The sequence below is a fragment of the Simochromis diagramma genome, unplaced genomic scaffold, assembly GCF_900408965.1.
Source record: "Simochromis diagramma unplaced genomic scaffold, fSimDia1.1 OVJJ01000517.1, whole genome shotgun sequence".
In the NCBI taxonomy this organism is placed as follows: Eukaryota; Metazoa; Chordata; class Actinopteri; order Cichliformes; family Cichlidae; genus Simochromis; species Simochromis diagramma.
Genome location: NW_024387173.1, coordinates 525,433 through 551,369, shown reverse-complemented (window position 1 = coordinate 551,369; position 25,937 = coordinate 525,433). Strand labels below are relative to the sequence as shown.

Sequence of the window (25,937 nt, the reverse complement as noted above, 5' to 3'; positions counted from 1 at the left end):
ACACACACACACACACACACACACACACACACACACACACACACACACGTGCACTTTACACAGGTAGTAGCTCAGATTAGGCTACTCACAGTGGCCTGAACCCAAACTACAAAGGCTCTGTGAGTATATATAGCTCATGAATTTCACTGCCCGTGTGTCAGAGAGCTCTACTGTGCGGTGCTGTCAGCAGGGGTAACCACCCATTTAGTCAAGATTCCCACAAGTCAAGCCTTCCTACTCATCAGTGTTGAGGCAGCCAACCTTAGATTCTTAACAAAACATGACTGGCTGGCCTGGTCATAATTATATTTTCACATTGATTTGCAGGCTTCAAAAGAAAAACAATGCAAATAAACACGTTATAATGTATCATAACTTCATTACAATAGTTCCAAATCAGAATGAAACTATAAAGATGCTCAAAGAATAGGCTAACAATTCCCCAATAAAGGCCATTCTGATCAGTACCACTCCACACATTGCTCATGTTTCATGTTTCATTTCATTTCAAATTAGGCTGGGTATAAATTACCCAGTTCGGTGGAGACACTGTGATAAAACATGGCAAAAAAGAAGAAACGTTTGAGTTGTAAGCCATGCATGTTAATGGGCTAACCGGGTGGCTCAGAGTCAAATATTTTAATTTCACTCTTCTCTCAAATGATCAGTTTTAAAGAGGTAGTAGTGATTTAGTGTCTCACTTCAATAGTCATCTGTAAAGCAACTGAACTAACCTGCATGGAAGGTGCTTTAATTGACTGATTGCATTTAAAAGTGGAAAAACGGTAGACTGTATATCAACAGTGGATGCCACATTGGTTCCTAGAAACTGCATTTTAAACCATGAATGATAGCATTTTGGTTGTTCCCATGTTTTTTTTTCTTCCATATTGACAAATGACCACATTCAGGGTTGTTAGCAAGCTGTATCTGTTAACTTTATGGATGCAACTGACATATGTACCTGCTAATTAATGCTAAGTTACAGATTAAAAAATGCAAAGAAAATGAAATCACCAAAGCGGAAAGACAAACTTCTCGAATGGTCTCTGTCACAGGTCATTAGGTCATATTATTTGTCAGATAATTTAATTAAAATGCAAAATACAAAATACAAGGTATGAGTACCTGCTGATTAATGAAGGTGAGGCCTAGCAGACAGCTACTGGCTGCGGCTCTCTGTGTCGATATCTCTACAGATGTGTGCAGAGTAGTGGTGGCATACACTTGGTTCTAGCAGAAAAAACCTTTATAATTTATATTTATAAAATATAAATATAATATGTTTTTGGTGCAAGGGGACAGTACTGACTGATACTTGTTCTTTAAAGTAGGGGACTGCTTCAGGAGTTAATCAGGCATCCAACTGTGCTTGAAATGAATTCTGAAATCAGTCAGGGGCAGTCAATTTTATGCTAAAATCAGGCCCGAGCATTTTACCTAAAGAAAGTATGCACACCTTTTCAATAATAATAATAATATTATTAGTTACAGCATCGGATTCCAGTTAGTAGTAATATAATAGAATTATTACATCAGTGTTCAGATCTGAAGAATATGTCTGTCAGTCCAAAGACATGCAGGTCATTAGAATGGGGAATGTGAGTCGTCCTTGGAAAGGATAGCACACCTACTCAGTAGTTAACTGCAGTGGCTTGTGTTCGCATCGACTGTTTCTGACATGTTGCAATTCATTTGTAACATGTCAGTGTCCTGGTTCTGCTATTCTGAAGTAGCCATCACATCCTGGCAGCCCTGTTTTAATTGTGCTGCTGCTGCCAGGTAGGTTGATCACAACGTGCTGAGTTGGATGGTAACTGAGCAAATCCCCAGTCAGAGGTAGCCTGAGGCTAGAAACACACAATACACGGTGTGAGGAATTGTGCACCACCAACTTCCATAGGAATAAATGTATCATGCATAAGCAAATCTCCAGTTTGACTTACACTGAAAGCTTAATTACATCTCTCTCTCCACACACACACACACACACACACACACACACACACACACACACACACACACACACACACATCTATCTATCTATAGATAGATAGTCTTATATATATATATATATATATGTATATATATATATATATGTGAGTTGTGATTGCAGGCTGGTCTCAAGAGTTTTGGATGAATGAAATTCTAGTACTTGTAGTTATTATATTTCCTCAAATCATTTACATGACTCTGGTTCATTTATCTGTCATGGTGACATAATCCCTTATTTCTTTCCCTACCTGTCTCTCATGTTTACTTTAAAACATACCATTTAACTGTAGCCAAACATTGCACTTTGAAGGTGCCCGAGACATCCTCAGTGTTTCAAACAGCTGACTGCACCCTCTTTGCACACCTGCACCTGCTTTCTTCATTTAGCCCTCTAGTTTAAATATCAGCTATTTTTGCTGTACCTTCTGCCAGACTGTCAAAGTTCTACTACTTTCAACTTGTTTATGCAGCATGTTTGTCACCTTTACTCCTAATGTGATCATTAGATTAGGACATGTCAGTTTGCTAGCATTAAGTTTGTTAGAAATGTGTGCTGTTTATACTATTAGCTTTAAAGTATAATTTGAGTTTTTACTTTGTTTGTATGCATTCCCAGTTTCCCAGTTTAATAATATTGAACACAACACTGTTCCCAGCTGGGCCAACTTGTTTGCTGTCTACCTGGGACTGGACATCAATCTGGTGCCAGTGTTTCCAGTGAACAGATGTAGTAGTTTTGGCACACATGTTGGAGGTAGCTACTCTTCAGGGCACAGCTACACAGGCCTAGGGAACGGTTAGTGACCGCCTGGCAACCAGTGGTTGCTAGGGAAAAATGAGTTTTCCCTGAGGAATTGGTGAGTGGTTCTGGGAGAGTGGTTGCTGTTGCTAGGTGAAATCATTTGGAAAGAGTTAGTGCACTGAAAACCTTCTTGCGATTGCGATTACACAGTTTGCATGGAAGACATCAACTTATCTGCAAATGTTCGGTAACTAACCACTGAGTCGTAGTGAAACTTGAAAAAGACTGATACAAAGTGCAACTGGAGACCATTTGCCTCCAAACTAAAAGTTCCACCTTTTGAAATGTGTTGATTTCAGTGGTAAGGCTAACTGGTTGATATACAATTTTCTCTTGAGAGGAGACGTTGCTGGGAATTGCTGACTGGTCTCTAGACCCGTGTGACTGAGACCTTACTAAAACAGGAAGAATATGCGATTCTTATGATAGATGATAATAAACAGAAAGTATAAAAGATGGAGGCAGCCACGATGATGTCAAAAACCTGCTTTGGAGTGTGATTTTAAGGCTCAAACTTTGGCATTTTTGCTGCGATACATGGAAAAGAGGATGGAGTGCCAAAGCTAGCTAGCTAATAAAAAGTTAAAGTAGCACAGAAACAAACTCAAACCAAAGGATAGTGTTCTCACTGCCACTGGATGTTATTTATATGAAAAGCCCTTTCCAGTAACCTCGACTAACTCGTGAGATTTGCTTGATAGTCACTGTAATTGGTTGCAGTCATAGAAAACAATAGAAATCATTGTTTTATTGTGTACATGAATTGAAAATTCTGTTAACGAAATCTTAAAGTTATGTAAGCAGTGGACTGTAGTTCTTAAAAGATCTAAATCAGCCAAAATTGGAATTGGCAGGAGCAAAACAGGAAACCAGGATTGGCCAAGAAAATTAAAAATTACAATTAATGCATTTCTAGTTTTCCAAGTTATACATATAGGCGCCAAATAATTGCTGGCACGATCAGATGCAGTTCTTTTCGAATGACAGAAGCCAGGGCCAGAGTGAAGCCAGTTTTTTTTTTTTTTTATCCTGGTACATACTACATTTTCTTTTTTCGTGATGCAGGGAATTGGATGAACAAAAAAACTGCAGTTCACTTCTTACTATTTTTCCTGTTTTTCCTGTTTCTCATCAGCCTCTGCTGCAACACTTACATCTGTTTGTGCCTTAGATACCTTCCGCTGGGCTGCTGTTGTCTCTCTGCACTGTTTGTTTCCCATTCATGTCTTCAGTTCTCAGTATTAGACAGAGTTAGGGGTGGGCGATATAAACGATATACGATAGAAACGATATAAATTTGGCCAACGATAGAGATTTTGACTATACCGGTCTATCGCGATAGCGCATGTTGATGATGTAATCAAGCTGCGCCTGTTTTGGTCGAAAGCATCCAACCATTATCATCTGCAAATTATGCCGGGCGACAGTCATAGCAAAGAGATGAAGCACTTTTGAAATATGGTGAAAAGCCAAAAACTGCGCTTCCTCCACTTCCGTAACATTGATTCATTAATGTTGAATTCTCTCGCAGCTGCTCTATTCCCATGTTGTTGCAGTATATAAATAACTAACCTCGTATTGTGGATTAATAATCTCAGTTGTTCTCCTGACTGAAGTTTGGCCCGTGTATAGCATCCTGCTATGCGATTGCATTTGTCCCTAATGACCAGAATCCCTCACGTTAACTTTTATCGAGTGGAAGAAAAGTTGGCGTTCATCCTCCAGCTTCACTGTGCTAATGTTATGCTAACATAGCTGTGTCGCTAGCAATCACGTAGCACAACATTATATACCAGGTAGTCCAACTTCAGTAACCCTGCAAATGCCATTGCTGTTTAGTTTCCTGTCTTCATTTATGTTGGAAGTGATAGCAGAGCTGTACGTTTTAATTAGTTTCAAAAATCTCTCAGTCAGAACATGGTATGTTATGTTTAGGTGGAAACTAGCGAGCTAACTTCCTGTTAACTTCTAACTCCGTTAAATTTAATAAATTCTGTTTTCATGGATGCATGGATGTTAAACTTAATTGTTACACCTGCTAAAGCAGCAATGCTGATGATTTTATTAAAGATGAAAGAATTTAGACTGTTTTTAACTCTCAGTGTTCGTTTGATTTGGGTTGTTCTCCTGACTGAAGTTTGGCCCGTGTATAGCATCCTGCTATGCGATTGCATTTGTCCCTGACCACCAGAACCCCTCACGTTAACGTTTATCAAGTGGAAAAAAAGTTGGCGTTAATCCTCCAGCTTCACTGTGCTAATGTTATGCTAACATAGCTGTGTCGCTAGCAATCACCTAGCACAACATTATATACCAGGTAGTCCAACTTCAGTAACCCTGCAAATGCCACTGCTGTTTAGTTTTCTGACTTCATTTATGTTGGAAGTGATAGTAGAGCTGTACGTTTTAATTAGTTTAAAAAATCTCTCAGTCAGAACATGGTATGTCATGTTTAGGTGGAAACTAGCGAGCTAACTTCCTGTTAACGTCTAACTCCGTTAAATTTAATAAATTCTGTTTTCATGGATGCATGGGTGTTAAACTTAATTGTTACACCTGCTAAAGCAGCAATGCTGATGATTTTATTAAAGATGAAAGAATTTAGACCGTTTTTAACTCTCAGTGTTCGTTTGATTTGGGACCTGAAGCGGACGGCGTTTTGGACCAAGATTACTCCGCGAAGTTCCTCACTACGGCAGCCGTAATGCTGTGACAATCGATCAAAACATTTTTTAACAGATTTCTGCACGCCAAAATCGGTTCGAGGTCAGTAAGCAAAACCAGAATTCGTACATAAGGCACACTCTCGATTTTTGAGAAAATTAAAGGATTTTAAGTGTGCCTTATAGTGTGGAAAATACGTTATACAGAAGAAAAGAATATATCGCGATATATATCGTTACCGCACGTGCTTCAGATTATATCGCGATATGGATTTTAGGCCATATCGCCCAGCCCTAGACAGAGTACACTCTGGACAATCTGCCAATGTGATGTAGGGACAACACAGATTCACACTCACATTCACACCTATGGGCAATTTAGAATCACCCTTTAACCAAACCCCACTAACTGCATGTGTTTGGACTGTGGGGGGAAGCCGGAGTACCTGGAGAGAACCCAGGCACGTAGGGCTGTGCGATATGATGAAATATATTGGATGAGGAAATGAAAACATTTATCGTTTCATATTATACACTATCGTTTGTCAATGTATCAAAATACACTGTTTACGGCAATAATTTTTCATCGTTTGGATGGGTCACTATGTGGATGCAGGGACAGAGAATACCAGCATGGCCAGTGAAGATGAGGCAGAACCAGGTAGCTCCAAACAGAAGGACCAGTCAAAACAAATCAAGGACCTTATTCCTAAACGAGGGGCTACCTCTGTAGCATGGACATGGTTTGATTATGAAAAGTCTGACACGGACCAGAAAGCTGTACTATGCAAATTTTGCTGCAAACTGATCCCCACCACAGACTCAAACATGACACACCTCTTCTACCACCTATGCAAGAATCCTGTAGAAGAATATGGAGAGAGTTTATTGATGAGAAGCAAAAAAGAGCCGTCAGGTGCTCAAAATAAACCTTAGACTCAAACGTTAGAACAAGCTTTTACCAGCAGCACGCCGTGTAATAAATACTCACAAAGAAAATGGCGGCCTTTACAGGTTATATCTAAAAATATACAGTTTCATACATTGGTTAAAACACTCGACTCCAGGTACACCACGTCCCGCTGAAAACACTTCACACAAGTTGAGTTGCCTGAGATTCACAGAATTGACAGAAAAAGCACAATTTTGTGATATATATCGTTATCGGGATGAGAAATGTCTTATATTGGGATATGAGATTTTGGTCATATTGCACAGCCCTACATGCAGGTGGTGGAGTCAAATACAGGACCTTCGTGCTGTGAGGGAACAGCACTAACTACTCCATCTTTTTATCCTCAGATTCCATATTATACAGATCATTTTGTACAAAACAAGGGGTACACTTTTTTTTATAGTAGTGCTAAATTTACTAAAGTTGTGGACTATTTAGGGAGGTTGCGTCAGGTAGTGACGTCCATGTCATTGTCTGCAGTGTTACAGCTGCAGAGGCGTTAACAGTGTTTGCGTAACCTATTTCATTCCAGTCTGTAGGTTAAGCAGAGTCAAACTGATGTGGGATTGATGCGTGAAAGTGCTATAAAATGTTGTCTCCTTCTCTTTTTCCCTGCAGCTCAGCCTATTACATCCAAGCTTGATGACGGTTGGTGGGCATATAAGGATGTTGTCCAGGGGAGCTTTGTTCCAGGTAAATGATCTCCATCAAAGTCAAATACAATGGTTCAACACCAGATCAAATGTGTAAAGATGTTAGTCACTGACACAAGGGTTTCATTTTTTGGATCATAGTTTGTTAAATAAAATTCAAAATCTTTGAATTTAACAAATGAAGCTTATTATTAAGTTGCATATTTGTGTACCACACATGCATGTATGTTGTTAACACTGCATTTTAGACCCAATCAAAATTTGGCTTCATTAAAGTCTTTAGAACTTAGCAACAGTGTTGTACCCATAGGCGTTTCCCTGGTTACAGGTGGTTTCCAGACAGTTGCCGACTGGTCTCTAGGCCGGTGTGACTGGGCCTAACCAAGCATGAAAGACTGGAGTGGTGGTGGTTTGCATAGTGGGTTGGAGTGTGGAGTAATCATAGGCAAGCTAAAGCAGGTCAAAGAGTTGGCCATATATGAAATTTATCAATTGGATATGGAGAAAGGTGTCAGCTGATCCACCAGGATTGATGCTAAGCTTGACTTTGGGGGCTACTAAAGTAATGCTACATTTAATTAGACACCTAACTATATTTTTTATAAAATTACAAACACATTTTATGTTTCCTTCTTTTTAAAAAGAACAAGCTTTTTTGGCTGTGAGGTGGTGTTAGACATCCACTCCAGTTATACACGGTAATGTTACTCAGCAGCATTTGTTAAAATATTAAATGCATATGTACATTTATTCTGATGTGGTTCTGCTCAGTGTGTGCTGAACGGGGAGCTCATTTGTACAAGCCTCGGGACAATCACAACTTATGGTTCCCACATGCTACAACAGCATTGTGATGTAGTGTTTAACAAGGTCACATCACAGGAAGGTCTTTGGCTGAATCTGCTGTTTGCCTGAGGAGTCTGCAGAGCTGTTGAGGAGGAAGTGTGCCCTTTATCTTTTCAAAGAAACTTGGATGAAAAGGGCTGTCTTTTTCTAAATGTCTTTTTGGTGATCTTAAAAGATGGCCTTTTACTTTTCAATTTTTAAGCCATATCTTCACATTGTTTTGAGGAAAGTTGTGTTTTCAACATCTTTTTCAAGTTTACCCTGGGTAGGAAGGAGCGCCTTTTTTTGTAAGTTACATTTTTACTATTTTTTTTGTTAACATAAGCAATAACTTGTTTTTTCTTTAAAAAACAGCTGAAAGGCTAATTCAGCAGCAACAAGTGGCTTTCCTTTCACTTCCTGCAGTCCTTTTGCTTCATGTCTTTCTGTCTGAATAGCACGTGCTGAGTTCACTCAATTTATTAAGTTTTGACTCCGACAAACAAGCACACACTGAAATCTACAGTTACTTTTATTTTTATGCATTCATGACGGAAGCCTGCTGTGTCTTTAATATGTATAATGAGTGAATGAATGCCTTTACTGTCGCTGCAAAGAGTGAAAGAAAAGGGGCTGCCTGTGTTTGACTGCACAATAGTCAAAGAAGGAAATCATAAACAAACAGAATAGTCATTAACAATAATGACAAAAAAGGTCTTGAAGAATTTTAATATGTACTGGTTGTTGTTCTACATAATAATGAAGAGTCGCGTGTTGATTTGAGGTCCTTTTTAAAAGATTCAAGCAGCCCCATGTGGTTTTTTTTCTTTGATCCTGGTACAAATGTTTTTAATGCATGTAAGTGATTTTTTTTTCTGTAACGTGAGAAAAGGGAAAGCACACCTATATGTACGATCCAATGCTTTACTAACATGACCCAGAAATAATGGGTTTGAAGCTTATTGTCCTTGTAGTCACACATTCCCTTTTTTCTTCTTCACTCTGGTGTCGATGCTGTCTGTAGCTACTGGAGAGATTTCATCACTCAACGTGATGCAGGGTTTTTCAGTATCTTTCAACATCAACATTCTTTTCGTGTTGACATCAGGGGCAGCGATCACAGACTGTATTAGTAAATGACTTGGGAGATGATGTAGATGAGGGGCACATTCATTCACCTTTATACTTCTGCCTGTCACATGCAATTAATTAACTCGAGCCAAGGTAATGGAGTTGCCGAGGCACTGCAGCTGATCTTCCTCGCTGTGCCTCTGCACGTGTAGAAGGAGCTGGGATAATTTTATAATTACTTTGAAATCAGCTGAGTTTAATTTGGAGTTGGACTTTCATGCTCGTGCAAGAGTCGTGCTTTTAGATGCTGCGCCTCCTGTTTTAGAATGAGACTGAAATAATTCCAAATGAAGAAGTGTGATTGTGTGTGTGCATGTGTGAATTGCCTTCTGGGAAATTTGAGACTGTCAGTAGGCTCATCACATCAGCGAGCGTAGCCCGACTTTGACTACTGCTTTTTCACCCTCGATCTACTTTCACATGGCACCTTTCTTCTTGCTTTGTGTGAGTGCTGTGCCAGCACAGGAGAAATGCCTGCTTCAAGCTGTTTTTGGAGAGTAAAGTGGGAATGTAGTCAGCAGAAAAAAAGAAAGAAAATGGAATGGTATTCAAAACTCAGTTCACTGTCATCTTGTGCGTATTTGCTGTGATCACCTTTGCACCCTCATGAGATACACAGGCTGAGATAAGAGAGGGACACAGCTGTGGGTGTTTTTCAAAAGGAAAATGGACTGAGATGGGTGTCTGCAACCTCTAAAGAGAAACACAAATTCATATAGCCTCTAGAGTGAGATTACTGTGAGATGCTCCACCAGATTTTGTAGGGAGCACAAATGAGCCAACTACTGGGCTACTTTGTCGTAAACACTGAGATTTTCAGAATAACAGATAAGGGGAGGCAGAGAGGAAGGAGTCTGGCATTGCTACTGTGGTTAGCTCATGTGCTATTTCTTTGGCACCGTAAAATACAAAACTAAATATAACACGAGATACAGTATGCACCGCAGAAACCATGCAACACCGGAGAGCCTTTGGCAGACGTATATGGCAACAAGTATCTCTGGTCCTCCACTCCACTTCACAGGTTCAACCAACAGCACCTATACTGAGAAAATAATCTCATATCCACCAGGAACGCCAGCAAGATGTCACATAATTTAAACGGTACTTATTTTTTGCATCCATACTTGGCTCAGCAAGCTAGAAATGACTGTCAAAATGAACAGTTAATGAATCATCAGATGTGACTTATTCGAAGCTGGAGATTGGTTAACTGGCGTAGCCCGCTAGATCTCCAAGTTAAAGCAAAAAGCAAATGTTCACATAGCCCTGAGTAAACTGATTACCCTATATCGATTTTTGAAGTAAAAAGAAGCAAGAGCCTGTTCTCATTCCCAGGATGTATATTATTGCACTGGTGGTACAAGGCGTCCTTTTCAGACCTGGTTATGGTAAAAGTGAGGCACATCCGTCTCTGCTAACCAAGCACCCAAAAGTAGTTTTTAGTGTGAAAAAACTACAGAGAAAAAAAAAGCATTGATAATGATAAACTGTAACAAATTATCTTCTTTTACTTTCTTCTAACAATATTAAGCAGTATTCTGATTGGATATTTATTTGGTGGTTTAGCCTAGTTAAAAATATTTTTGAAGCGTTCTAGTTTTTGGTTTGATTTGAAATATGCTACTTGTGCCACTGTTTCTGGTAGTTCAGTTCCAATCAATCTTAACATTAAAGCACTTTTGCAGTAGAAAAATACTGACTACCAGTTACAATGCAATGTTCTGCTGGCAAACCTTGGGTCCTGGCATTCACGTGTAAGTTACTTTGACACCTACCACCCACATAAATACAGTTACAAGCCAAGCACACACAAACACACCCATGGCAACAGCAGCCTCTCCCAGCAAGACGATATGTACCAAAATGCCGCAAAAACTGTTAAAGCGCGACTCAAGAAACATGAAAGAGAGCCCGAGGTGCGTGACCCAGCCCAGGCTGACTGAGCCTTCTTTAGAAGTGGCATAACAAGGATGATCCACCCCACAACCCACAGGATCCAAAGAATCTGCTGCAATGGCACGACAAAACAGTCCTCAGAGTTCCTGCCTCCAAGGGGTCAAAGGTGATCTGGCCTCTCACACGGAGCCAATATCACAGTTGATATTGCTGTAATGCTTGAGTGGTTTATATGGCCAGTTGTGTAAAGCTGTTGTATTTTCACTTATACTGATTCCAACCCAGAAAAACTAATTATGTTTGAAGGATTTTCAGCTGCAGCCGTTCCTTTCTTTTATACCAGTCATTACAAAGACGGCTTTAAGCTGCTCGCAGTGTCTTTGCATTGCAATTATGCTTTCAATTCAAAGGACGTCAAGTTAGAACAACTAATTTTTATAGGTTTCAAAGTGATCTAACAATGAGATTTCACTTTAATATAATGATAAGGTATGTTTTACAATGTGCTTCTGAATCAACCTAAAAATATGAACTCATTAAACAGTCAATTTGATATTTGCATTAGTTATTCGGTGAGCATTAGGCTTCAACTTTCTCTCATGCTTTCTCTCCCCATCTCTCTTTCCTTGCATCAGACTCTAAGGGGCGCCAGGTTCATCCTTTCGTTGTACATTTCTTATATATATTTGATCACATCTGTGTTTGGTTGTCTCCCTTTCTCCTTTCATCTTCTCCCTCCCCTTGGCTTTATTCTCTCTCATCTCCTCTGCCCTTTCAGCTTCTCTCCTCCTCCTTCATTCCTTGGTTTCCCCTATGCTTATGGCTGGTCCACTCGTCTGCGTTTCGTTTGCCTCTGCTCTTATTTTCCTGTCTCCTTTTCTCCAGCATATCCAGATTCTGGCCCAGTCACCCATCCTTTTCTCTCCGTCTCTTTCTTTGTTATCCTGCTCATTTCTCTCCTTTTGCTTGTTCCCTGCAGCTCAGTCTTCATTCTAGCCTGAGTGGCCAAGAGATGTTGCTGTCATTCATTTGAATTTGCTCACATCTTGAGGGCCATTCAGAGCCAGAGGAAACCTGGACTGTGTGCAGTGGTTGACGATGGCTGATAAGGCCATTTCCTCAGTGAACATTTAAGTGGACATGTGGAAAATAGACAGAGGTTATATTTTGTAGGTCACACTAACCTAAAATGTCATGGTAACAGAAAACACCATGTTGGTCTTGGTGTATTTCATCTTTAATGTGGAAGACTAGCAATAAGCTAAAAGCAAACAGACTCAAGCAGCCTGTCTGAGCGTGAACAAAAACTGAAATCACAAGTTTTAAGATTATTCTTCTAAAGAGTAACAGAGCAGACTTTCACCTATGACAGCAATGCAGAAAACAGAGATGACTCAAAATGTGCTGTAAATTAATGATCCAACTGATACTGTAATTTGTGTGGTAGCAGTGAAGACGCACTGTAGCTAAAGTCATTAGCAAGTATCAAATTAAAGATTTTACATTAAACCTGTTAACAAAAAATGACACATTTTGCACACTCAAAAATTCATAGCATAACCTTTTGTTTTGTCAAATACTCCTGTACTCCAGCTAATTGCTAACTCTGACCATCTAGTGCAGGGGTGCCTTAAAATATAGTGAAGATGGTGTACACATTTACCTTTTACTGCTTAGGGGCACATATGGACCTTTATGGCCCTCAGATAATTACCCATAGGACATACACATGTAAATTGTATCTCCATTCCAAACGCTGACCAATTAGTTTTTATTACATATACTGCACCTGAAAGCAGGTGGGGGAAAAGAGCAAGACAAAGTGCAAGACGCAGGTTTTCCCAGCGGGTAACGCTGCTACTTAATGCCACCTCCAGCTTTTTAATACAGACTTTGTAGGTCTATAAATACCAGTTGACTGATGTTTGTATCCTGCGTGGAACAAAATGTCAGAGTCCTGATTTCTACTGTTAGCTTTATTTTCTGATTTTATTCTTCTTATTTTATATAAGTAATTTTAATTTTTGTTTGGGGATGAAAATGACTTGATTGGATTTTGGTTTAGGTTAACGTGGACCTTTTTAATGTTAACTTTGGCTTGTTTTGACAGCAGCAGTCAAAACTATGGTTCATATCAAAAAAACTGAATAAAATATTATTAGTTTAGTCAGGGAGTGTCATTGTGAGAATCTTGAATTTTGTGCAGTATATATGTCAGAATGATTTCAGATCTTTCTACAGTGCAGTAAAATAGTAACAGTAATATGACTAAATGCTCATCCTGGGTAAATAAGGGGAACTCAGTGAACAGTGAATGGAAACTTGTGTTCAGCTACTTATGTTATAAAATGACTACTTGTAGCCATGGTGAGTCCCATTTATCTTCTACGGCTCTGGGGTCGTTCTTCCTAAAGTCTGAGTATGAGTTCGTCAGGGTTATCTGCGCTGTGGATTGGAGTCTGCAAACACAAGCATGTAATTGAAATGGGCCTTTATCAGTCCAAGGAGAGAAACCTGTTATAAGAACTATGAGATTTAAAGACTTTTTGAGTATGACTCATACTGCAGGCTAAGTCAGGAAATCTCTGCTTGTGTTACTTCAGTTAATTTTCTTAGCTATGTCGACTGATTCTGGGGCTAAAAGTTTGAGTCTGTTGATCTTTGGAAATATTTAAACATGTGTATAACAGATTTTCATCACACCAAAGCAGATATTCTTTGTTCATCTCTGATGAATCTCTGACCTTTGCTCTAGTTCCACTCTGAGGTTGACATTTTTATTTTCAAATTTCAGTATATTTCTGAACTTCAATTGGATACCATAGGAAAAGTAGTTTATCACATTAATTTATCTCATTCTTTGAAAAGCTTCCAAAGACTAGAAGAGCTTTTTTCTTCTGCCCACTTAGGTTAATAACTTAGGACATTCCCATCATTCTCAGTTACAGTCTGCTACAAATAAGAGATCCAATGGAATAATTAACAGTGTTGTACTTAAAACCTTTGAACATGTAAGCACAGCGAATCGAGATACAAAAGTACCTTATTGTTCCTTTAGTGGCACAGCATTATAAGATTATCACTGCGGTGTTACCATAGACTGTATATAAAAGATGGAACACTGCATCAACGTCAGCATTTAGTCTGCCACCTTTTATTGCAATTTAATGTAAATTAACAGACGATACCTGAAAATACTAAATTTTCACTCACACTAAGGCTCAACATTCTTAGTAGTATAGTATCACACAGCACACACCACATGTTATTCTCTTGTATGTCTTTTTGGAAGATTTAAACGCAGTCTCAAATTATTTAAATGTCCTGTTTATGTGAATACACTCTACAGTGGAAGGATAAATGAGGTAAACACTTGATTTGATGTATCTCTTTTGCAATAAGAAATAAAAATTACATTCAGCTCTGCCATTTTGAACCTTCTTCAAATAAACTCAAACTTCGTTACACCCGTACTAAATCCTTTCATTTTTTTCAAATCTGAATTCTTCAAAAAGAATCTGCTGTGCTATAAATGTGTATTTATTTATTTTTTTGCCTGCAAACTGGTGAGACTGGTTTCTGTATTCCTTTTAAACTTCCAGTTCCTTGGCTCCGTGCAGCAAACTGAATAAACTGTCAAGCTGCCATTCTCCAACACACATATTTTCTGTTAGAAGTGGCAACGTGTGTGTTTCCTTTGTGAAGTACCTCATTTTTTGCTACATCCCTCTAAGAGGACATAGCCAACAATATCTGTTTTTGCTTTAGACATACAGAAAGTCAAGGAAGACCTTTAAATAATAATTGGTCTTTTCTTAAGCAAATGCCAGGTAAATTATTTGAGTCAGGAGAATAAGTTCCATGTCTCCCCTGCTAACTCTGCAGTCTGCATTTCATTCAGGAAGAGCCCATCCACGGCCATGTTTTGATTGGCTTCCTCTATGCTTGGAATAGAGATCAAGCAAATGCAAATGAAGTGTTGTGAGGTCTTGATGACACTTGAATTATGTTATGGCAACATGACAGGAAGCTAGCGAGACACCATGTTCGTGTGGTTTCTCTCACTTTGTCATTGTATGTGTTTCTGGGCCTGCCTTGATATGAGGAGCTGAAAGGACGGAGGGAAGAAAGACAGGGAAAAAAGTCTGAGGAGCGGGTGAAGAATAGAGGAAAGAAGAAAAGCAAAAGCTCAGGGGAGCTGCCCTTTCCTGCTGATGGATCTCAACAGTAGCTCTAACTGTGCATGCGCATGTGTGTGTGAGACCACCTTAAAGTGAGGGGGCCGGGTGGTGAGGAAAGAAAGGAGAGCTCAGGGAATTGAGAGTCTACCTTTTAGCTCTCGGTAGCTGCAGCGAGGAGGTGATTAAAGGCAAATTTAACAACGGGAAAGAGAGGAAGAACAAATGAAAGGTATATTTTTACAATTTTGCACTTTGGGTCACATTTAAAGTTCCAGGAAAATTACAGCCTTCCATAAAGCCTGTGACATATTATAGAAACCTGTCTGACTACCTCTACCTTAAAATGGTGTCTCTTTTCTAAATAAATTCTTACAGCACTTTAAGCAAGGCATTCTGCAGTGAAATCCGAGTCGGAAGTCTAAATTGTAATAATTTTATTATCAACACGGCTGTCTGCAGGCACTATGTGAGGCTATTAAAACACTCTGCTTCCTATTTATGGACAGAATTTCAAGGTCTAGTGTAAGTTAGGAAAGAAACATGATGGGGATGCAGTGATGTCCTTTTGGCATCATCGCACAAGGTCCTTCAGTACTAACTTGACAGTCATACAGCTGGAATGCTCAACATCACCAAAGTGCTTCTCTACTTGAAAGAGGCAGGCGTGTTTCCTTCAGATGAAGGTGGGGAGGTGAAGGACTTAAAGCTTCTTGGAATTTTGTTCACAAAACGGGGAGCATATGGCATATTATGGTAACAACTACAAGAACAGAGTCATGAACATGAGCAAATTATCAAATTAGATAACTAGATGGACCAAGCTTATTCTTTAAAATCCACTATAAGAGCCCAGAGTAAAACTGCTTCTCCTCCACATTGAGGAAGCCTACAAGGTACTTGATGTGAATTCCCTTGTCTATCCACCTGGGTGAAGGCCCCAGAACCAGCCCCAGACTGGAGGAATTATATTTCTCTGCTGGCTCAGGAACTGCTAGGAATCCCCAGGTGGAGCTGGAAGTTAAAGCAGCTCCAGTTGGTACCTGTTACAACTGCGACTTCAAATAGACTAGAAGGTTTGGGTAACGGCTGTGGAACTTCAGACTAAATCCCCCAAAATGTCACAGAGCTTGCTAGAGGGCATGTATGATTTCTATAATTGGAGCTTGCAACGCAGGGTTTTCTGGTTGTGTGGCCCGAGCCTAAAGAACCTTGAGATGAGTATTGTGCTATGATGAACTGGCGCTATACAGATACGCCGGTAAACCCTGGACAGGTCACCAGTCCATCGCAAGGAGATCACGCTAACACATACAGTATCCACTCCGAGGTATTAGTCACTTTAAGTTGGCCTACACAAACACATCTTTGATATATTATTTTGCACAAGTTCACCACAGGCAGGGTTTGCATGCAAGTAGCAGAGTTTTAGTTGCTGGTAGGTGAAATCTGGCAACACGAGATCATCAACTTATGCTGCCAGTTAGCAACACCTTGACTAATGAATCAACAGTTTTCGGTTCCACAGAACCGTAAGAGGAGTAATGCGTGAGGTGCCTTAATAAATGAGTTCTGTGTAGAAATGGCTGTATGGAGTCAGAATTTGTCAACCACCAAATGCACTCCATTTATCACAGCAGAGGGAAAAAAATCCCTTCTATTCCATCTTCATAGCAACAGTCTATCTGTTAATGCTTTTCAAAGCAAAGCCATCAAAAAAATAATTGCCATTCAAATTCTTTGTTCTCTCAGTGTTTATTGCCAACAGAGCAGGTTACGGGTTTAAGAGTCCCCACTGCATTTTCTCAAGGAGTTTTTCAAATGGAGCCACGGAAAAATGTTCACTGGGATACATCAGCAATATGCATATCACACGTCTATGAACGCATCTTTGTAGCTGCAGCTTCATAAGGAATAGGAACCCGAGTGCTCCTTTGTCACAAAGACTCGCCACAACATTTCTTCTTCTAATTCTAATTAGGGTGTTATTTACTCAAATAAAGTGTACAATGTTGGAGTGACTTAAAGGTCACTAAAACATGAACAAAACAAAACAGACGGTGTCACCTCCACTGAGGTGTTTGTGCAACTTATATATATATGTCACACCTCTTGTGTTATTTTAGTATTGTAAAGATGGAGGCGTGTGCCTGTACACGATGTAATGATGTTCACTGTGTCTGTGTTTGTAAGTGTGTATGCTGGTTATATACTGTAACATCACAGTTCCGGGTTGTTATTTGGGTGTGCTGCAGAGTAAGTAGGACACCACACTAGTGATCAGAGGAGCCCCTGCCACTTTTTATTTCTTTCTTTCTCTCTTTCTCTTTCGTTTTTCTTTCTTTCACCCTCATGCACAAACATTGCTTTTACTCATAGATTTTTCTGTCGATGTCATTGTCATGCAGTTTTCCTACTTCTGCTTCCTACTTGCTTACTCTTTCTTTATAAAATCTGTCTCTCACACACAGTGCAGAGACTCAGAGTCACAAGAGACAAGGGGGAGAGGGAAAAATGAAGTGAAGTAGCGAGATCAGGGGAAGAGGAGGAGGTGGAGGAGGAAACTACATTTCTCTCACGCAGTAGAGGAGATATGAGCAATTTTAGATGGAACTAAAGGACAGGCTGTGTGTGTGTGTGTGTGTGTGTGTGTGTGTGTGTGTGTGTGTGTGTGTGTGTGTGTGTGTGTGAGCAAGCGAGAGAGAGGGAAAGAGAGAGGTGTGAGAGAGAGCGGGAAAAGACATAAAAGACTGAGTATGGGAATGAAGTTATGCTACTCAATCTCAATAATCTCCTGATATCATTACATATCCACATTCTCCATGCCTGATGGCTGCCCGCTACATTTCTTGCAATTACTCACCGCAGTAACAACATTAGAGCTAATGCAGGGGGTGATTATGGCACCTCTGCTATTTGTTCTTATTTAGCTGGGCTGCCGCAGGCCGCTGTAATGGACGGGCATGTGCTCTCTGAGACGACCTGTTTGCCGTAGTTAAAGATTTCACTGGATTCATCATCTAATATAATATAGTGTAATCCAGCAGAGCTGAGATGAGATGAGGTAGCTTGCCAGGTACAAAGTGTGTCATTAGGGTGCATTTTCTGAACCATTTTCCATCATAGCTGCAGCTGTAATCTTATGGTGAATGTGCAGGTTGGTATGGGGCTTGAACCTGTGACCTTGCAACAAATTAAAGATAATATGCTCAAATTGTTTTGTACTACTTAAAATTAGGTTAAACCAGAAAATCTGATGCATAAGTTTAAAGTTTAATTCCAGTCGTTAGTTGCGGGATCCATGAAGCAGTTGTGGAATTAATTTCTTTATTTGCTTTAAGATACAAAACTGTCTGAGCACTTAAACATAATATAGACTTTTTAACCATAGAGTTAAGTGGCACAGACACCAAAAGCATATGTCAGTCCAGATAGTAACATTAGCATTGTCACTGCAAAGGTACTGTAACATGAAACATCGTATTATCTGCTAAGAATCAATAATTTATTTCAGTTCAGTTCAATTGAATTTGAGTTTTTTTCTGTTTAGTGCCAAATCACAGCTACAGTCACCTTAAGGCACTTAATATTATAAAAGACCCTACAATAATACAGAGAAAACCCCAACAATCAATTGATCCTCCTTCAGCAAACATTTGGCAACAGTGGGAAGGAAAAACTCCCTTTAAACAGGAAGAAACCTCTGACAGAACCAGGCTCAGTGAGGGGCAGCTATCTGCCACAACATAATGGGAGTGATGGGAGCAGGACAGGAGGAGAACCACTCAGTGAACAAGAAACAGTCAGTGCATCAGCCCCCAGAAGCCCCCAGAAGCCTAGGCCTGTTTCAGCGTAGCTGAGGGAAGATACAGGGTCACCTGATCCAGTCTATCTGCTTTGTTGAAAAGGAAAGTTTAGCCTAATCAGTCTATAACTACGTACTCGTAGTTCATACTCTGAATCTCTCCCTCCTGCAATACTGTAAGAAAAAATTACAATGAAAGGCTGACTAAGTCTCGTGGAGACGGTGTTGCTGAATGAATGCAGTCAGCTCTAATCACATCTGACTGCACATCTTATACCTGATCACTACTGCTCCTGTTTTCATTCTAATGGGCTTTGTTGTTTGGTTTTTAATCCTGATGTTTCTTCACATCATTAAATATTCCATTAATTATTTGCTGTGTGCATATTGTGTGTATCGTAACTATTTCTGATTGAGCTGCTGACTGTGGTGGGCCAGGGCATTCTTGTAAATGACATTTTGAATCTAAAACAAAAAAAGCTAAAATATGCTAAATATAGTATAAAAAATGTGTCACTTCATGCATAACCCTAGAGGTTTTATAGAAAAAGTAAGTTGTCTGTAGAAATAATGATTTAGTAGCTGAAAACCACCACTGGGTTGATCTATTTAGTTGGTCTTCGTACGTCTCCACGTCTTCAACTGAAATCTATATCGAAGCTATCTCATGTAACTGGGATGGTTAAAACACAGATCATATTGGATGTTGTTAAGCTTCACACTGAATGTATAAAAATTCAGCAGTTCAACCCGACTCTAGATAGAAAAATAACCTAAACCCACTAAATACATTGTCTTTTGTTCTTATACTGTTTTGTGAAAATTTACTATTTGGATTAAAGCAATGCAGTACCTTAAAGCTTAACAATAAATAAATAAAAACTGTCACTTTTTCACAATGATGGAATACAGTCAAGCGGTTCAAGCCAGGTGTATCAATATTTTGGTTTCTTCCATTCTTCCATGGAAGAAACCAAGGCTACTGCTTCTAGCACTGCTAAAGTTAGCCAGACTCTGGAAACTAACCTGATATCAACAATTAAAACAAGATTTGATTAATTAGTAATGTAATTAAGTGTTTTTATAGCTATTAAAATTATTAAAAAATTAGTCACCAGAAACACAGAAGCCTGAATTTTAAAGAACTGGGTAAACAAATATGCCTGACTGTAAACTTTAGTTGCTGTTAAGCTGGCTGCCAGAGAGATGGAGAAACACCTTTTTTAATGTTTTTTTTATATAACAACTTAGCTTGGCTTGGAGTAAGCATGGGTGAATGAGGCCTTGACTGGTCTGGTTTTCCATCATCCACTTGGTCATGAATTTCCTGTCCTGTCCGGCTCCCAGCCTGTTGTGGCAGATGGCTACCCCTCCCGGAGCCAGGTTTCTTCCTTTTAAAGGGGAGTTTTTCCTTCTCACTGCCAACAAAATACTTGCCCATAGGGGGTTGTCTATTGTCTATTGAGGTTTCTTTGTAATATTGTAGGATCTTTGCCTTCATAACATTATGTGCCTTGAGATGACTGTTGTTGTGGGTTGGTGCTATATAAATAAAATTGAATTTAATTGAATTGGATTGAATTAATGGACTGCTTTAATCCAGATGCTTCGAAAAGCTATAGATTTTAAACTTTAACAGGGTGTCAATGTAAATGAAAAAATAAAAGAACATATTACTGATTAGCAATAAAACCTTTATTATTAGAACTGTATTATTGGAACGGTAACATTTAGCAATCATACAACCCTGGGAAGGGTTAACTGATGGCACGCCCGGTGGGCCAATGGGCCGATGATTTTTTATTTTTTTTTATAACTGTATAAACAATGAAAGCTGGTGGATTGACCAGATGCTGGCAGATGTGTAAAAATAACTCAGTTGTTTGGTGGTGGCTATGGCGGAGCTGCCACAAGAGGCCAGGTGGATGAGCGAAAGGGGAGGCAGGAGGAGCAGAGACCCGAGGCGGCCGCCGGTCCGAGTATCAGGTGAACTGAACTTCAGGTAAGAAGTTATAACCTTCAGTCTATCTGGGTCAGATATAAACCAAGTTTAGGTGGAGTTTATTTTCGTTGTGCTGACTTTTTACAGTCAGTTACAATAACTCGGACTGCATTCTAGCTAGCATGACGGAGTTTATATACTGCTGGGTGGGTGCTACTGATAGTGAACTTCATTTTGTTCATAAGGTTAGTTATTATAGAGTTGCCAACAGTCCCCTAAAAAACGGAATCGTCCTGTATTCAGAGAAAATATTACGTGTTTCGAATTGAGCTGAAAAGAAACAAAGTTTGTCCTGTACTTCAGCTAGAATGAAAAAAGACACAAAGCTGGATTTATTCTGTGTCTTTACGCTGTCAGCTGCCTCTTCTTCTCTCATTCAGTCATGAAACTGATCAATGATCAGCTGATCGGCTTTTCTCTCTTGTTTGTTTATCGCCCACTTTGTGCCAGAAAGAGGAAACCAGTGGATGTCACGCTAAACAACAGCAGCATGTTTAAGTTGATCAGCTGTTGTTAGAATTTATTTAATATTAACTTCTAGTATCAGCTGATGTTTGCTGGAGCCACAGCTGTAAAAGCTGCTGGTCGTGATGTCGGTTTGGATATGTGGTGAGAGGGAAACATGAAGATGAAACCAGGAGATGTCCTTACTGAATCATCAGAGCTGAACAGGTGATGGAGAAACAGGTTTACCTTTTAGATGACATGAATGAGTTGAAGGGAAGTTATGAACTGTTTCTGAGAGACAAATAACACCAGGATCCTTTTCTAAGTAGCCGATAGCTGGTAACTGTGCAGGGGTGGATCTAGCACCAGTTTTGCCGGGGGGGCAGGTAGGGCATTAACAGGGAAAGGGGGGCACAAATACTTTTCTTTCTTATTCTCTTTTAAAATGTATCACTTTTATTAAATAATTATCTGAATCTTACAACCAAAGTTTTTATCTGATGTACCACGTTAGAAATCATACATATACCAACAAGACAGTGTACATCACTATCACAACAGCGTTTGTTTTCTTTCAAAGGCTTTATGGCTTTTCCTATAATACCTGGTGGGCCAGTCTCTAGTCAAAATGCCCGGGCTGATTTTTTTGTCGCAGTCCAGCCCTGGGCAAGACACGCAGTGAATTAATCTGAGAAGGTGCATTAAAAAAAATAAATGGCCGGGCCAGCGGTGCACATCCCAAATTAGCTCGCATAGACACATTAGTTGTGCCGCTTCTTAATGACGGTATCTTAGCTAACAACCCCAACTACCAGATTCAACTTGTAATTGGCTAAAAATCAGTTATCCTACTGGTGAGAGGGACGTTGCTAGCTGGCAGTTTTTTCAAGCGATGTTGAAATTTCCACATTCCGACACCTCAAATGCTTCAGGAGCTTACGGGAAAGTAACAGTAATCTAATTACCTTTTTTGCAATAGTAATCCCTTACATTACTCGTTACTAGGGCTGGGCCATATTATACCGTTCACGGTAATACCGGTACAATGCTAGGCAACGATAAGAAAATGAAATATCGCGATAGAATATGGGTAAAATGCGCATGCGCAGTGGCGAAAAAGCACGGTGGCAACAGACAATGAGAATGGGGAAAGCAGGATGTTGAGTGAAACGGATGAAGCAGAATTGGTTTGCAAAAATGGTGCAACTTAACTGGTTTGGTGTTTGTCCGTCAGACACACAACAAAGCACATTTTTTCTGTAGAACATGCAAGTGGGCCGTCATTATTGCCGTATTTGTTGGACTAAGGTGCTCGTAAATCTGGGAGCAATCTGGGTCCTAAACTCCTTCCTTTAAGGTCCCGAAGTCAAACGAACATCACTGAGAGTTAAAAACTGTCTAAATTCTTTCATCTTTAATAAAACGATCAGCATTGCTGCTTTACCAGGTGCAACTATGATGTTTAACATCCAGGCATACATGAAAACAGAATTCATTACATTTAACGGAGTTAGAAGTTAGCAGAAATTAGCGGAAGTTAGCGCGCTAGTTTCGCTAGTTACCTAAGCATGATATTTGATTTGATTTGATATACCTTTATTAGTCCCACAAGGGGAAATTTCATGTTAAGGCTGCCGACCTATTGCGCGCAATGGCGACGCCATCTTACCCTCCGACCATACATACATTACACAAAAACATCACATGGGGAAGACAGGTCAGAGAGGTATAACAATGGAAAAAGCACCACATGAGGAGAAAAAAATAACTCCCCCTAGACTGAGCTCCAACAGGGAGATCAGTTTGAGAACAGAAAAAAAACACCTATGGACATAGCACATGAAAAAACTCTTAATACACCAAAGAAACACATGACAAGCAACAGGGATGGGTAAAGGGTGAGAGACAGCCAGTGTAGACAGTGCATCCGGGCCTGCAGCATAACCGCTGGTCTCCTTGATCCACCGTCAGCATTGGAGGGGAATAAGCATCGAAGGCGTCTGGAGGGGGAGGGGGGATGAGTGTACATCTGCATGTGTATATATATGTGTGCGTGTCTGTGTATGTGTCCAGAGTTCAGCTGAGACAGTGTCCTTCGCCCTGCCAGGCTAAGTAAACAGTCTTCCAGCCAACCCAGGTGACCTTGCATAGAATGGGAAGAACAGTCTAAACACAGTCGTTATCAGGGTGTTGTTGTTCAGCTCCAGCCTTGAGACCGCAGCTGGCGCCAAAGGGGTATCCGCATGAAGTGATGGTGGTTTTTACTTTAGTGCGAACAGCTCATGAGAATTTCAAAGCTGTTCTAACAGTCCAACACTGGTCTCTCAATCTCCCGTTGGAGAGCCGTGAGCTTCTCCATGATGTTATCAACCTTACGCTCCGTGATGTTGTCATTCTTGTGCTCAAAGAGCCGATTCTGAGAACTCACAACCACAGTGAGCTTCTCCAAGATGTGATCCAATTTGCGCTCAGAGATGTTATTCTGGGCTAGCCCCTCCAAGATGTAATCCAGTTTGCACTCAGGAGCCGTAAGCTTCTCCAAGATCTGATCCGTGCTGCACTCAATGAGCCCATTTTGAGAAACTCACGCCTCGTCCCATCGTTTCAATCCCAGCAGGCAGCCTTGTGGGGGTTTGAACAGCCGGTTCTGCTTTCTTAATTCTTCGATAAGTTAGGGCCAAGCCAGCTCCAATCAGCAAGAACCCTGTTACCATGGTTCCGAATAGGTAGATATCTTCAGCACTCAGGCTCACCCAAGCCCAGACTTCTCGTTGAGAAAAGGGTGTCAATTGCATTCAGGGACCAGTTGATCAAATCCATAATTCCTCTTTTAGGTTTTAGAGAACAGACTGTGAGAGAGTGTTCCAGGGAAAAGTAATTCAAAAAACACGAAACTAGACAAGGACACAAGAGGCTAAGCAGGGAAGCTAAGGGAGAGGAGGAAAGGAGAAAAGTGCGACGCCTTCGTCAAGAGCAAGAGACAGAAAATAGCATGTTCTGACAGATATTTCTAAAAAAAATTTAATGTACAGCTCTGCTATCACTTCCAACATAAATGAAGACAGGAAACTACACAGCAGTGACGTTTGTAGGGTTACTGAAGTTGGGCTAGGTGGTATATAATGATGTGCTACGTGATCGCTAGCGACACAGCTGTGTTAGCATAACATAAACAGTGAAGCTGGAGGATGAACGCTAACACTTTTCCACTCAATAAACATTAACGTGAAGGTTCCTGATGGTTAGAGACAATCCTATGGCAGGATGCTGTAAACGAACCAAACTTCAGTCAGGAGAACAACTGAGATAATCCATCCACAATACGAGGTTAGTCATTAATATACTGCAACATGGGAATAGAGCAGCTGTGATAGAATACAGCATTAATGAATCAATGGTACAGAAGTGGAGGAAGCAAGAAGAACGAGTTGAATAAAGTTTGATTTATCTGACTGCTTTGTTTCGCTTAATGTGCCTTACAATCCCGAAAACGTTTTTATTTTATTTGACGTTTTTATTTGGCACACTGCAGTTTCATGTTGCAAAGCACCTCTTTTTAACTTCAGTGGATATTATACATGGTTATGCTCAGGATATGTCAGCCCATTTCTACTGAAAATGCCTTTGGTTAAACTTTCAGCAAAGAATTTGCATTTGTACTGTTAAATGTTTATATAGCTTTAATGCACATAAAAAAACAGCTGCTTCTTTAAGTAAAATAAATGGATGGGTTTTTTTGCTCTAGTAAAGTTGTGGAGTTGTATTTTGTCTCGCAGAAATTATATATCGTGATATATATTTTTGGCCATATCGCCCTGCCCTACTCGTTACTTGTAAAAAGTAATCGGATTATGTGTTACTGCCCATCTCTGCATTCAGTGATAGTATTGCTAACAGTTAATAAACTAATAGCTAATAAGTTAACACATCCACTTCACTAAGTTAGCTGACTGAGTTCACCGTGCTGGCTGAGACAGACTGAAGTTTTTAAACTACAGACAATGTGTTATTCAGAGGTATTTTTTTCTCCTTTTTTGATAAATTGCTCTCTACTGTATACAGACATTATGACGAAGGCTTTCAAATTTAAGTGAATCAGATTTCAGAACTGATGAAAAAGGCTAGGAGTAATTGTTAGGTAAGTGACATGAGCTGGTGAAAGAGAAGTTAACCTTTAGTTATTTGACCATGTAACTTGAACTTTTTGAGAGGAATAATTTGCTGCATTTCTGCCTTTTGAAAGTCAGAATTCTTGTTTCAGTCCCTTGCCAGAAACCAGATGTGCGAGCCAGTTCACTCAATTTGTTCTCAACATAGCAAAGATGCTGGCAGGTCAAAAGTTAGAGTATTCCTTACACTTGTATGAAAGAACAAAAACCACTGTATGGAGTATTTTGCCGTATTGCTGCATCAGACAGTGTCTTGTTTTGTTTTTTGTTGCAATAACTGGACTGCAAGAAATTACTGATAGACATTGTTTTGAACATGTAAGTTAGCCAAGCAGCTATTGACAAATGTTGGATTTGTCAACAGCTGCAAATTTTAGTTTCAACAGTTTAATTGTTGAAATTAATCAAATCTG

At 39.9% G+C, this 25,937-nt stretch overlaps 1 protein-coding gene across 1 annotated transcript in view; it reads left to right on the top strand.

The window, feature by feature from the left end:
- LOC120744679 (carbonic anhydrase-related protein 10-like) overlaps positions 1 to 25,937 on the top strand; it is a 135,906-nt gene that overhangs the window by 1,561 nt on the left and 108,408 nt on the right. Inside the window, exon 2 of the mRNA XM_040049189.1 lies at positions 7,034 to 7,108. Coding sequence (XP_039905123.1) covers positions 7,034 to 7,108 — 75 coding nt within the window. The remainder of the gene's footprint in view (positions 1 to 7,033; positions 7,109 to 25,937) is intronic.